General features: G+C 40.4%; 1 protein-coding gene across 1 annotated transcript in view; it reads left to right on the forward strand.

Moving 5' to 3' along the window:
• The window catches only part of LOC124641317 (5-oxoprolinase), a 29,234-nt gene that overhangs the window by 4,681 nt on the left and 10,891 nt on the right, over positions 1-13,662 (forward strand). The window contains exons 5-22 of the mRNA XM_047179377.1: positions 578-779; positions 1,795-1,892; positions 2,183-2,290; positions 2,777-2,929; positions 3,391-3,530; positions 3,846-3,913; positions 4,325-4,458; positions 4,821-4,972; positions 5,511-5,656; positions 6,218-6,359; positions 7,418-7,550; positions 7,996-8,140; positions 8,633-8,780; positions 9,139-9,251; positions 10,002-10,177; positions 10,816-10,913; positions 11,113-11,223; positions 11,603-11,736. Coding sequence (XP_047035333.1) covers positions 578-779; positions 1,795-1,892; positions 2,183-2,290; positions 2,777-2,929; positions 3,391-3,530; positions 3,846-3,913; positions 4,325-4,458; positions 4,821-4,972; positions 5,511-5,656; positions 6,218-6,359; positions 7,418-7,550; positions 7,996-8,140; positions 8,633-8,780; positions 9,139-9,251; positions 10,002-10,177; positions 10,816-10,913; positions 11,113-11,223; positions 11,603-11,736 — 2,401 coding nt within the window. The remainder of the gene's footprint in view (positions 1-577; positions 780-1,794; positions 1,893-2,182; positions 2,291-2,776; positions 2,930-3,390; positions 3,531-3,845; positions 3,914-4,324; positions 4,459-4,820; positions 4,973-5,510; positions 5,657-6,217; positions 6,360-7,417; positions 7,551-7,995; positions 8,141-8,632; positions 8,781-9,138; positions 9,252-10,001; positions 10,178-10,815; positions 10,914-11,112; positions 11,224-11,602; positions 11,737-13,662) is intronic.

The raw sequence follows: 13,662 nt of genomic DNA on the forward strand, positions 1-13,662 counted from the left end.
TGCATACTTCTCATTAAGAAGAAAATATATATTAAAGTTGTAGGTGTACCTTTGATTCACCCATAATTCCTTTAAAATGTCTTTAGCTAATTGACGCAATAATTATAATGCGTCCATAACACCTTTTAAAATCATTTAATCAATTGACGCAAATAAAGTCTACTTTAACCTGTACAGGAATGAATTTTAAGCAGTACGCAAAAAAAAACTGGTGGTCCAGAATCGTTAACAGAACATATCTGCATCATCAGTAAAAAAAAAAATTTCATTCTTTTGTCCGCCCTAAAATCAGCAAAATATGGATACCAACTATTCTTTCGCGCGCCGAGCGGAGCTCCGTCAGTAAACCGGTTTCGCGTTGCCGCCGTGCATACTATGACGACTGTGACCGTACTATCGGTTACAAAATAAACATCTTTCGATATCAATAACTTTTCTTTTTTGTACTAAAACACTATAAAATAAAAATATACGTATCTATAAAACTTATTTAACTATAAGTTGACAAAGTTTGCGCACTGGATAAAATTCATTCCTGTATTGTCATAAACACTTTTCTACTTCTTCCAAATTCCAGGGTTCAAGCAAGTATCCCTCTCTCACGCCATAACATCCATGGTCCGCATGGTGCCGCGCGGCTTCACGGCGTCAGCTGACGCGTACCTTACGCCCCACATTAGGGAGTACGTCAGGGGGTTCGCTGACGGCTTCTCCGGGGGTCTGAAGGGGTCTAACGTGCTGTTCATGCAGTCGGATGGGGGTCTTACGCCTATGAATATGTAAGTATGAAGTTATGGAGTTGTTTTAACTTAAAATTAAGATGTACAAATAGTTTGACAGTAAATAGACCATGAATCAATTTCTTTTGTACGCTTATTCTTCTGGATTTAGAAATAATGTTAAGAAACTTGTGTATATGGGTGCTAGCATATGATTGGATTAAAAAAGAAAAAGTGATCTATTTATTGCCATTAGTCAGTAGACAGACACAGAATAATAACATAAACATAAGTATCTTGTATGTCTCTTCCAGACCTCGGGACTATAGAGTCCCGGATTTTTGGGAGGCGAACGTGGGGCCGAAGCCAACACGCTGAAGCCCTTTTGAGACAACTTTAATGAAATGGTGACACAAAACCGACGATTATCCCTGTATACACTATAGAAATGTACCCAAGGACAATCCCCGGTTCTGTGCTAAACTATTGCTAACTATGGATGAAAACTACTTGGGCTATTGTGATGGGATGCTAGTGGACTAGGAATGGGGAAACTACGGGAACTATGGCACCTGCCGATAACAATGTAATAAATACACGTAAAAATGGCAGGTGGAGACTCGCCAACTCACTTACTGGGCCCCCGGGAATCAGTCGCTAAATCGCAACAAGGGGGCAACAGGTACATGAGCGGCTGAAGGGTGAGGATACCTCGGCGGACTTTAAACGCAGATCACGCGCTCCCTGTGGGTCCAGCATCACCGGCCCACTCGCCACTTACCACGAGGCACCTACCCTCCGAGTGGGCTGCTAACCCTGCTCTAGCGACTCCACTCTGACCGGCCGATGAAGGCAAGCCAAGAGGCGGGAGACCTATCCCCCGTCATGCTTCACTCCGGCAAGCCGGAGGTGGGGGACAGTATACTCTCCCTGGAGCACTCGGATATATAGCCCCGCGGGGTCGCTACTCCCCGTCATCCGCCTCAGATTATTATTATGCAGGCGGCATAAAAAGTTCGTTGTTTCAATGTATGGTTAAAAACTTGGTTGTTCTATGGTAATACTATGTGATCAGGTTCAACGGTTCCCGAGCAATTCTCTCCGGTCCGGCCGGAGGAGTCGTGGGCTACGCTATGACAGCTTACCAGAAGGAAACTGGTCTTCCAGTTATTGGTATGTTTATTTATGATAGCTTGGTGCAGGCTAACTACCTACGGAAAATAATGTAAGATGAGATAACTGTAGATAATACTAAGTTTTAAATAAAACTTAGATCTGAAGTAAAAAGGTAAAATAAGTGGATCAAAGTTATTCAGTCTTGAAATTGGCAAAACTGACTTGAAAAAAATGTTAAATCCATGACTTCACATAATTGTTTTCTTTTGATTTTACTAGACACATTTCTTATGTATGGGTTTTGAAATCGTATCTGATGTTTTTGCAATTCGATGTATTGTTTCTAGGTTTCGACATGGGAGGTACTTCGACGGACGTGTCTCGCTACGCAGGGTCATTAGAACACGTACACGAAGCTACTACTGCTGGAGTCACTATACAAGCTCCTCAACTTGGTAAGATTATATTTCTGTTACATTGGGACCGTTGCGATTTTGAACTTAATGTCTATTACGTTAAGGATGATAGTGTGTACTTTAGCATTGATAGCCGTTTTGGGGATTTTCTGAGGAATATTGTGTCATGGATATCAGACTGGACTACAAATCCTTGTGGTGGTGGTATTGAAAAAAAGTTAGACAGACCTTAGACACGTGTTTTAAGAAAATTCGCCTACACGTGTCAATTATATGAATTAAATTAATTGTAACAACACTTTTAGTGTTTAAGGTTATTTTGTCTCGTTGTTGCTATTCGCAAAAAAATCCCTCATTTATTTCATTTTACAGAAAGCCTACAGACTAATAACACAATTAAATAATATATTTAAAACAGTAAAAATTGCTAATAATATAGCTAACAAGCTTCCACATATTATATTTAGCAAACTTGTGACGGGCACTGAAATCAATATATTCATTATTTTCATTATTTATTTTCAGATATAAACACAGTAGCGGCCGGCGGTGGTTCCATGCTGATGTTCAGGTCGGGGCTGCTAGTAGCCGGCCCCGAGTCTGCGGGGGCGGAGCCCGGGCCCGCGTGCTATAGAAAAGGAGGACCTCTTACTGTTACTGACGCTAATTTGCTGTTAGGTGAGTATTGTGCTGTTTTACGAAAAAATTACGATTGTAGCGGTTTTGTCTTGCTAGAAGTAACAACACTTTGGAAAAAGTGCTTTGTAATAACCGTTGTTCTTCTGGCCAAGTTGTATTAGGACCGTGCAATGCGTTTTCCGCTTCCATTTCTCTAGCCGTTATGCTAACATTTAGGTACTCCCTTAATATTTGTATCATTTGCTGTGGTTTATTTTTTTATTTATTTATTTATTTATCACCTCTAGTAATATTTATTACCTCTATCCCCATAAATCTGCATTCATACCATTAGCAATTGCTTCAACACCTCACCACAAGACTCAAATCAATTTAGGTAGTTATGGATTCTGGAAATTGATGGACCCATAGGTAGTTGATAGGAGCAAGAGGCTCCTGCGGTGTCCTGAGGCTTTAAAATATGTACGCTAATTCAAAAAATTACGTGTATCTTTGACCAGGTCGTTTGTTACCCGAGTACTTCCCGAAGATCTTCGGTCGCAATGAGAACGAGCCGCTAGACAGAGATGCAACTGTTGTCGCCTTCAAGAAGATGACCGATGATATCAATAGCTTTTTGAGGCAGGACGGTGGTAAAGAGGTACGATTTTTTTTTGCATTTGCATTATTAGGAAGTTTATTTAGGAATCCGGTTAGACTGGAAGCCAACCCCAACATAGTTGGGAAAAAGGATGATGATTAGGAAGTTTATTCTAACAGACTTTTTGAAAAGGAGGATATTATCAATTTGGATGTTTTTTTTTCAAATTTAAACTCCTGAGTTTAAATTTGAAAAAAAAACATTCATTTCACAAACATTTCAGCTAGAATCTCTAATGTAATTGAAACCACATAATTATGTATTTTTAAATGATTTTTTTAAATTCGTATTTTTTTTGTTTTTTTATTTTTATAGATGACCATGGAAGAAGTGGCGATGGGCTTCATAAATGTTGCCAACGAAGCTATGTGTAGACCGATCAGGTAAAATATTGATGTAACTAAAAAACCGCGAAACGTTGACTGAAATCAGATTTTTGACAGCTCATATGCAACTAGCTTAACTTTACTTAAAAAAACCTGAATTAGGTCTATTTGAAGTGTGACACTCCTCATATATTCCCTCGAAAAAAATAAAAAGAGTTGCTATCTAGTTGCTACCTGTTGTCATTAATACCATTTGCTACCCTCGTTATTTTCATGATAAAAGGTGACTGCGATGCTGATGTCAGAATCACTGTCAGTTTTTCCAATGTGAAGAAACTGCGCATAAGTATTGAGTTTTTTTCACTAAGAATTGCTACCTAATTTGCTATGAGTGACAGGGTTTCTGATGCATTGTGCATTTATTTTTTTTATGGAAATAAAAAAGTCTTAAAAATGTTTTTTCTTCAGAGCGTTAACTACAGCGCGTGGTCACGACGCGTCCCAACATGCGCTGGCTTGCTTCGGCGGCGCGGGCGGGCAACACGCCTGCAGTGTGGCCCGGCAGCTGGGCATATCCACTGTGCTCATACATAAGTATGCTGGTGAGTCAAAGGGTGTTTTTGGTATTGCTCTATACGGACATCAAGGCCCATAAGAACACCTACTAAATTGTGTATATTAATGGTAAACCTACTAAACTGTGTATAAAATAGACCTTTTAATACGACGAACTGTCGGCGTCGTCTTACGCCGAATGGTATCATTTAGCCGGCTTTGGCATTCTGCAGAATTATATTTGTTGAAGGGACCTCAGTTTAATTAAAGTCCCACGTAGTAATTCTGATCAATCGTCATGACCTCTTCAAGAGAAACTTTTACCCAACCACTGCTTATATTTTTTCTTAGACCATTTTTTCCGTGTACTAAAGATCAATTTGTCTACATAAATGTCATGTCTTTCCAGGTATTCTCTCAGCATACGGCATGGCCCTAGCCCACATAGTGCAGGAGGAACAGTCCCCCTCCGCCGCCGTGTACTGCCCCGATCACTTCCAACAGCTGGACGATCAGCTCGACTTGCTGGCTGCCCTCGCTAGAGACAAGCTGATCAGACAGGTCAGTAGTACGGCATGTTACTGTTACAGCCTTTATATCGTCCCACTGCTGGGCTGCGGCCTCCTCTCACACAGAGAAAGATTGAGCGTTAATCACCACGCTTGCTCAATGCGGGTTGGTGATTTCAGACTTCATAGTCCAGGTTTCCTCAAGATGTTTTCCTCCACCTTTTGTCAAATATAGCTGAGAATTTTCCTGGCTATGAGACACCGATAGTATGATCGGATTCGGATCAGTAGGGACATGAATGGTACAATTGTTCAGATATGAAACCGACTAAAAAGTTTGGCTACATTCATGATTCAACTATCAACCAACCGTTACTATCGGCCGACAGTTTAGTCTGCAAAGTGAGATGTTGCTAAAGTTTAGAACAAAAAAAAAACAATGTAATTAGGCCATCACTTTCTCAGCACTCGTAAAACTTATGACCCCCTCTTTTGTCTTCGAGGTCAAAACCAATAATTCCTCTTTTGAAACCAAACTTATTGCACAGTTCTTCTGAAGACAACTCCTCAAAATTTCTACCATTTTTCAGGGCATACCAGCATCCCAAATAAAGACGGAACCATACCTGCACTTGCGTTACGCGGGCACGGACTGCGCTCTGATGGTGTCGCCTGTACCCGGGGATTCCCCCACCGCGTGTAGACACGGGGACTTTTATACTGCTTTTGTTAATAGGTAAGTTAGAAAAATAAATGGGAAATGGATAAACATTGTGTAAATGGGAGGGAAGTGTAGTAATTAAGGGATGGCGGGATATATTTGCTGTCAAAAAGCGCATTGGATTGGAAGTGTCAGACTCTTGCTGGTAGGTAGCGTTGTTAGGTAGCAAGGTCACTGTCACCCCGTAGTTGGGTTTTATACCTTGTAAAATGCTTTATATCAGGTACTATTTAAGGATAAAATTCAAATGGTAAGCTAAAACTGCGGCTCCACTGAGGCGGAGACGAGCGGAACGGAGAGGAGACGTGTGGGGATCGACCAATCACATTACATGAAATCCACATCTCGTCTCCGCTCCGCTTCAATGCCGATGGAAATAGTCAAGCGCTCCGCTCGTCTCCGTCTCAGTGGAATCACGTACCTCTTTTCACAGCTCTGCTCCTCTCAGCTCCGCTCGTCTCCGCCTCAGTGGAGCCGCAGCCTAACACTGGATTGAAGCTGCGCCGTCCCGTGTCATTCATGTGTGTTACAACCTTAAGAGTTTTTTTTTTACTTATCTGTTTTCTTCTCTTACAGATACAAGAGCGAGTTCGGCTTCACGCTGTCAGGACGTGACGTCATAGTGGATGACGTGAGAGTCCGCGGTGTCGGCATGAGCACGGTGCCCGACGAGACAGCGCCGCCCGGCGGGAAGGGAACCACTCCTGTACCTGAGAAGGTAAGTTTATATACATTTGTTTATCCCCTATTTACTTCCTTGTTACTGTTACAGCCTTTTTATCGTCCCACTGCTGGGCTCAGGCCTCCTCTCACACGGAGAAGGATTGAGCATTAATCACCACGCTTTCTCAATGCGGGTTGGTGATTTCAGTACTTAAAAAGTATACAAACTTAGAAAAGTTGCATTGGTACTTCCCTGAACTGGAATCAAACCCATACCCTCATACTCGAGAGGTTGGTTCTTTACCCACTAGGCCACCACGACTACTACTTACTACTTTACTTCCTTATGTCTCCCCTTCATATTCTAACATCCCCTACTACTCCCTTATCCATTCAACCAATACAACTGTTTTATGTAGGTACTCTCCCTGTACAGCCCTGTAATAAATGCTCCCATCTTTATGTATAATGCCTTATGTCATCCTCCGAGCCTTTTTCCCAATCATGTTGGGGTCGGCTTCCAGTCTAACCGGATTCAGCTGAGTACCAGTGCTTTACAAGAAGCGACTGCCTATCTGACCTCCTCAACCCAGTTACCCGGGCAACCCGATACCCCTTGGTTAGACTGGTGTCAGACTTACTGGCTTCTGACTACCCGTAACGACTGCCAAGGATGTTCAATGACAGCCGGGACCTACAGTTTAACGTGCCATCCGAAACACAGCCAATGGTGTCTAAGATATACTTAGAAAGTACATACAGACTTAGAAAAGTTGCATTGGTACATGCCTGACCTGGGATCGAACCCGCGCCCTCATACTTGAGAGATTGGTCCTTTACCCACTAGGCCACCACGACTTTTGCCTTAATGCCTTATGTACTCTCGCTATATTCCCCCATGTGCTCCCTCGTGTACCTGATTTTATTGAATATGAATTTTTCACAACCTTTGTAAAGGGCTATTTAGATCCAGAAATATTATCTACAAAAAAAAACATACCGGCTGAATTGAGAACCTCCTCCGTTTTGGGAGGTCGATTAAAAATTATCAAAAAACCAGTGCATTTTTAACAAAATACTACATTAGCTAGCTAATTCTTACAATGTCCACAGACAACAAAGGTGTATTTCGAAGGAGGTTACAAAGACACATCGATCTACTTGCTGGAGAAGTTGAAGCCGGAGCAAGTGGTGCCAGGACCCGCCATCATTATGGACAGTCTGTCTACTATACTTGTTGAACCAGGTATGTTTTATTTTTTATAAATTTTAAACAAATAGCGACCGATAGAGAAAGATGGAAGACCATGGGAAAGGCCTTTGCCCAGCAGTGGGATAACATAGACTACTTAAAAAAAGACTTACATACGTTTATGTTGATGACACGATGTAAGGCTATCGAAGTACATAATTGATAGAAGTCTGATGAACCTGCAAATGATCATAACAGTATGTAGTGTAAAATTAGGCATCACATCGCCCACGCTTTGGCCACTAGCCACGTCACTAGTCTCTCATGAAATTTGTGTATGTCTTGTTGCCATAACTAAAATTAACTTCAAGCAGTTTACTCCTTAAAATCAGTCTATCACTTCTTAGCAATGGTCCAAATTTTGACACATTTTGACATCTTCCTCATATTGGTCGGCCAATATATTTGCACGAATTATGTTATGCATCTTTTTGTATAGATTGCCGCGCCGAAATCACAGTTCACGGCGACATCCGAATCGTAATCGGCAGCGGCAAGCCGAAGCGCATCACTACTGACTTGGACTCCATACAGCTGAGCATCTTCAGCCATCGCTTCATGTCTATTGCTGAGCAGATGGGCAGGTCAGATATAGTATACTATACTATCATAGGGTTAAGCATAGCTTGGCACGGTTGGTTAGTGGATGGGTGACCATCTTGTTATGGCGAGTTCTTCCATATCATTTAACTTTGGCAGTGGTTCCAGATATTCAGAAGCTTGAAAGTCTGATAATTAAACCAATCTTATCCAAGGGGTATAAGGTGGCCCGGGTTGGGTTGAGGAGGTTGAGATGTAAAGCACTGGTACTCACCTGCAACCAGTTACACTGAAAGCCGACCCCAACATAGTCGGGAAAAGGCTAGGCAGATGCTGTGCGCACCCTAAAGGCTGCAAAACGAACAAACTGATATAAAAAAAAATTTCATTGTTAGGAAACTTAACTACTTATCCTTAGTAACATCCATATTTTTCCCTGGTACGGGAAGAAATTCCCCCAGGATAATGTTAAAACTGCGAACGAAACCTAGTTTTATATAAAACTTCTCGCTAATAATACACTGTCCCCCCCACAGAGTACTCCAACGCACGTCAATCTCAGTGAACATAAAGGAGCGACTAGACTTCTCGTGCGCGTTGTTCGGCGCGGACGGCGGGCTCGTGTCCAATGCTCCGCATATACCTGTGCATTTGGGGGCCATGCAGGAAACTGTGCAGTATCAGGTAACCTTAGAATTTTAATTGCGTTTTACTCAGTATCAGTACCTGGTTAAAAAATCTATAAATCTTCTCTAAGTCATAATCTACATAATATGTCTTTATCTAATTTATGAACTCTTTTTAATTGATAATAAATATAATGCATAAAAGTGAGCTTAACCCAGTAATAGATTCTCTTACAGCAGCGAACCTTAGAGTGATACAGAGATCGTTTCAATTAAATAAACTTGTATAATTTGGACTGTATATATGCATGTTACTAATATTGTTAAACCACCATTCCTTAATTATGTATAACTAAGAAAAAACCGACACTTTATTTCAACCATACTTAATATTATATTTGGGTCTGTCTGTATAGATGAAAGTCCGTGGAGACTCACTGAAGCCAGGAGACGTACTTCTAGCCAATCACCCGAAAGCTGGAGGCTCACATCTACCAGATTTGACTGTCATTACTCCTGTATTCCATGAGTAAGTATTTAGTGTCTATTCGCAACTGAAAAGAGTGGAGAGAAGAGAATGAGTAAGAGAGAGAAAAAATTAAGCATCGTTATTGTCAAAAGCGTGTTATTGTCAAAAATTACTTTCAATGATTATTTACAGGTAAGCCTAAAATTTTGTACAAGTAACCTAAATTGTAATTTAAGTTTTTCCATGCCTTGCAGTAGGATATGTTCAATGGACATTTTGTTATATAATAAAGCTATAAGATGTCCATGTACTCTAATTCACAAAAAAATAATTAATTTGAATTAGAGCTCGAATATAGAAGAAGAAACAGAGATAGAGTGACAGAATTTTAGGGGAATATACGAGACGATACAGGGATAGAAATAGATTTAGTTTGCTTAGAAGAGAAAGAGGGTGCAAAAGAGAAATAGTACTTTTAGGTTGATGACATATTTATAGGGGGAAAGAAGTCTAAAAACAAAGCTTATGGACTATATACTTCCATCTGTCGAATATTTTACATTACCTTCCTAGTTTTCTAACTACTTTTAGGTAGATGACGTACCTATTTATAGGGGAAGAGAAGCCGAATGACAATGCTTTTGACCATATACTTCTATCCGGCGTATATTCCAAGTATTTAAGAGAAATAGTACATTTAGGTTGATGACATATTTATAGGGAAATGAAGTCTAAAGACAAAGCTTTTGGACTATATACTTCCATCTGGAGTATATTTCAAGTATTTTCTTCGTCACATTTCCTTGCTAGTTCGCACAAACGCCCGATATTCTTCGTGGCGTCCCGCGGGCACCACGCGGACATCGGCGGGCTCACGCCCGGCTCCATGCCGCCGCACTCCGTCACGCTGCTGCAGGAGGGAGCTGCCTTCAAGTCTATGCTGTTGGTGGATGCTGGGAAGTTCAATGAGGAACTGCTTACTCAAGGTTAGTGTCACAAAAGGAGTAGCTCCCCACTTTTGAATTGTGAAACTGATAGGCATTGCTGATTTTATCGTACTTGTACCTGATTGGTCCATGTGCAATACGTGAAGTCTTCATTTTGTGACAAGTCACATTCTGTGTAGAAACTGGACTTTCATTTAACCTTCACTTTTTTATGTTTGTACACACACCCCCTTTCCGCATCTCCGCAACCCGCTGGCTCCTAACCTATTCCTTGAAGACAATCCGTCTTACTACAAAAACTTTTTAACGTCAGTTTATGACTTGTCTAAAAAAATGTCACCTATTCCTTGAAGACAAAAAGTTTGGCGAGAACCATGCTTGTAATAAGATTACCTTTTCCCGTGCATCGGAGAGCACGTAAATGTCGGTCCTGCTTGTGATCTCTCTCCGGTCGTGTCGGATTGCCGTCCCATCGGGCTATGAGAGTGAAGGAATAGGGAGTGCACCTGTGTCCAAGCAAATGCTAGTGCACTATAATATGTCCTACGCAGTTGGCTAATCTCGTTACATGAGAACAGCCGCCGTATCCGATAATCGGCTAGGAGGACATCAAGATTACCTTTATAAATTACTAACCAAAATGTTCGCGGATGACTAACTTATTATTTCCTCTTCAGAACTTATGAAACCAGGCAAGGAGCCAGGGTGTTCTGGCACGAGGAACTTGGCTGACAACCTGTCAGATTTGAAGGCACAAGTCGCTGCTAACCAGAGGGTAAAATATCAATTATTTAACAGCTAAGACAACAGAAGTTATTTTCTATAAAAAAAATGTATTGCTTAATAATGAATTGCTGTTCTTTAGTCTGACTAAAACTTGAGAATGGCTGTACCGATTTGCCTTTTTTGGTTTTTAAATGTTTGTAGTGGTCCGGGGAATTAGCTAGTTTGTATTATTTTATATAACTTTCCAGGGTATTCAACTGGTAGGTGAGCTGATAAACGAGTATGGCTTGGACGTGGTTCAGGCGTACATGACGCATATACAAGCCAACGCCGAGCTCGCTGTCAGGGATATGCTCAAGGTAGTTTTAACTTAATGTTTGTTTACATAGACATTATTTTATGTTTAAATAGTATGTCCTCAGCGACAAATAAACACTTTCTTTGGTGCAGATTTTCTTTAAGACAGATCTTTTTGTCGCTGAAAGATAGCTAAATAAAATGACAGGAGTAGGAAATTGGTATTAAAGAGGGCAGTAAAAAAGTTTCAAGTATGTAATTGCGCGTTTAGTAAAAGATTTAAAAATTACGAAATCACTGTAATTGCGTGCTGAAGAAGATATTCAAACACATTTTTTAGAGACAGATTGGACACTTGGACAGTTTTCATTTCATTACTGGTTTTATTTACATTATAGATACTTATTATCATTGTATATCTGACTTAACTTTATTTTCTAGGAAATAGCCCGGAACGCCCTCGCAAAGACCGGCTCCACTGTTCTCAAAGCTACGGAGTACATGGACAACGGCACTCCTATAGTCCTCACTGTCACACTAGATAAAGATCTTGGCAGCGCTGTCTGTGATTTTACGTGAGTATTCATGTTATCCCTACTAATATTATAAATGCGAAAGTAACTCTGTCTGTTACGCTTTCACGTCTAAACCACTGCACTGATTTTAATAAAATTTGGTACAGAGATAGTTGACCTTGAGAAAGAACATAGGATTTTTATCCCGGACTTTTGAAGAGTTTTCTTCGAAATGCGATATAACCGGACTCAACGCAGGCGAAGTCGCGGGCGGAACCTAGTTGAAAATAAAATTATTTATTCATTTTTGAAAATGAATATAGGGGTGGGGGCAAAAGATAAAGGTGATATGAAAACAATATGAAACACGAGTACATAAGGGATTACATAAGGGAGTGCATAAGGGAGTATATAAGGGAGTACTTAAGGGAGTACATAAAAGTGTACATAAGGGAGTACATAAGGGTGTACATAAGAGAGTGTATAAGGGTGTACATAAGGGAGTATATAAGGGAGTACATAACGGAGTATATAAGAGAGTACATAAGGGAGTACATAAGGGTGTACATAAAGGTGTACATAAGGGAGTATATAAGGGAGTACATAAGGGAGTATATAAGAGAGTACATATGGGTGTACATAAGGGAGTACATAAGGGTGTACATAAGGGAGTACATAAAAGTGTACATAAGGGAGTACATAAGGGAGTATATAAAAGTGTACATAAGGGAGTACATAAGGGTGTACATAAAGGTGTACATAAGGGAGTATATAAGGGAGTACATAAGGGAGTATATAAGAGAGTATATAAGAGAGTACATATGGGTGTACATAAGGGAGTATATAAGGGTGTATATAAGGGAGTACATAAAAGTGTACATAAGGGAGTACATAAGAGAGTACATAAAAGTGTCCATAAGGGAGTACATAAGGGAGTATATAAAAGTGTACATAAGGGAGTACATAAGGGAGTATATAAGGGAGTACATAAGGGAGTACATAAAAGTGTACATAAGGGAGTGCATAAGGGAGTATATAAGGGAGTACATAAGGGAGTACATAAGGGAGTATATAAGGGAGTACATAAAAGTGTACATAAGGGAGTATATAAGGGAGTACATAAGGGAGTATATAAGAGAGTACATAAGGGTGTACATAAAGGTGTACATAAGGGAGTATATAAGGGAGTACATAAGGGAGTATATAAGGTGTAAAAAAATTAACCTTATGAAATTACAGGAAATATTCGGAGTAACAAATAAAAAATGACTGTATATTCAGTGTTTCTAAATAACAATCCGTTTCCAAGATATTCAATACTTTAAACTACGCGAAAAATATTGAATATGCGCGCTGTACATTGTGTCGGGCGCCGCTCGCGCCGCCCGCTTTGTAGGCATGAACGAGAGTAGTGGCGCGGCCGCGCGCACTGTTCATTCACCCCTGCGATACCGCCGTTTTGTTAACAGCTGATTCAATTTTTCTGCCTGACTGTTTATTGGATTTAATTGCAATTGTTTATTTTAATACTCGTATTGATAAATAATTATTAATTGTTTAAATTAAGTTTACGGTACGGTCAAAAGTGAATTATTCAATTTACAATTATTTTTAAACCATTTCATAGAAGTAGGTATAAATTCTTACCTTATTTACAAAAGATGCTGGAAGTGTCCACCATTTTGACCAATGCACAAGTGGGCACGACGTATCACATTGTTTTTTACCGCGATTAATGTGTCTCTGTCACTTTTAACCACGTTAAATGCACTCACTATGCGGGTTTTTAATTCGTCCACATTTCGAATATTGTTACCACTGTGTCCATACACTAAGTCTTTTACACGGCCCCAGAGATAGAAATCTAGGGGTGTAAGGTCGGGCGATCGAGGAGGCCAAGCAATAGGTCCTCCACGGCCTATCCAGTGGTTAGGATAGGTAGCGTCGAGGTACGAACGAACTGCTCGGTGATAATGTGCAGGAGCT

This window comes from Helicoverpa zea, chromosome 22, assembly GCF_022581195.2.
Source record: "Helicoverpa zea isolate HzStark_Cry1AcR chromosome 22, ilHelZeax1.1, whole genome shotgun sequence".
NCBI lineage: Eukaryota > Metazoa > Arthropoda > Insecta > Lepidoptera > Noctuidae > Helicoverpa > Helicoverpa zea.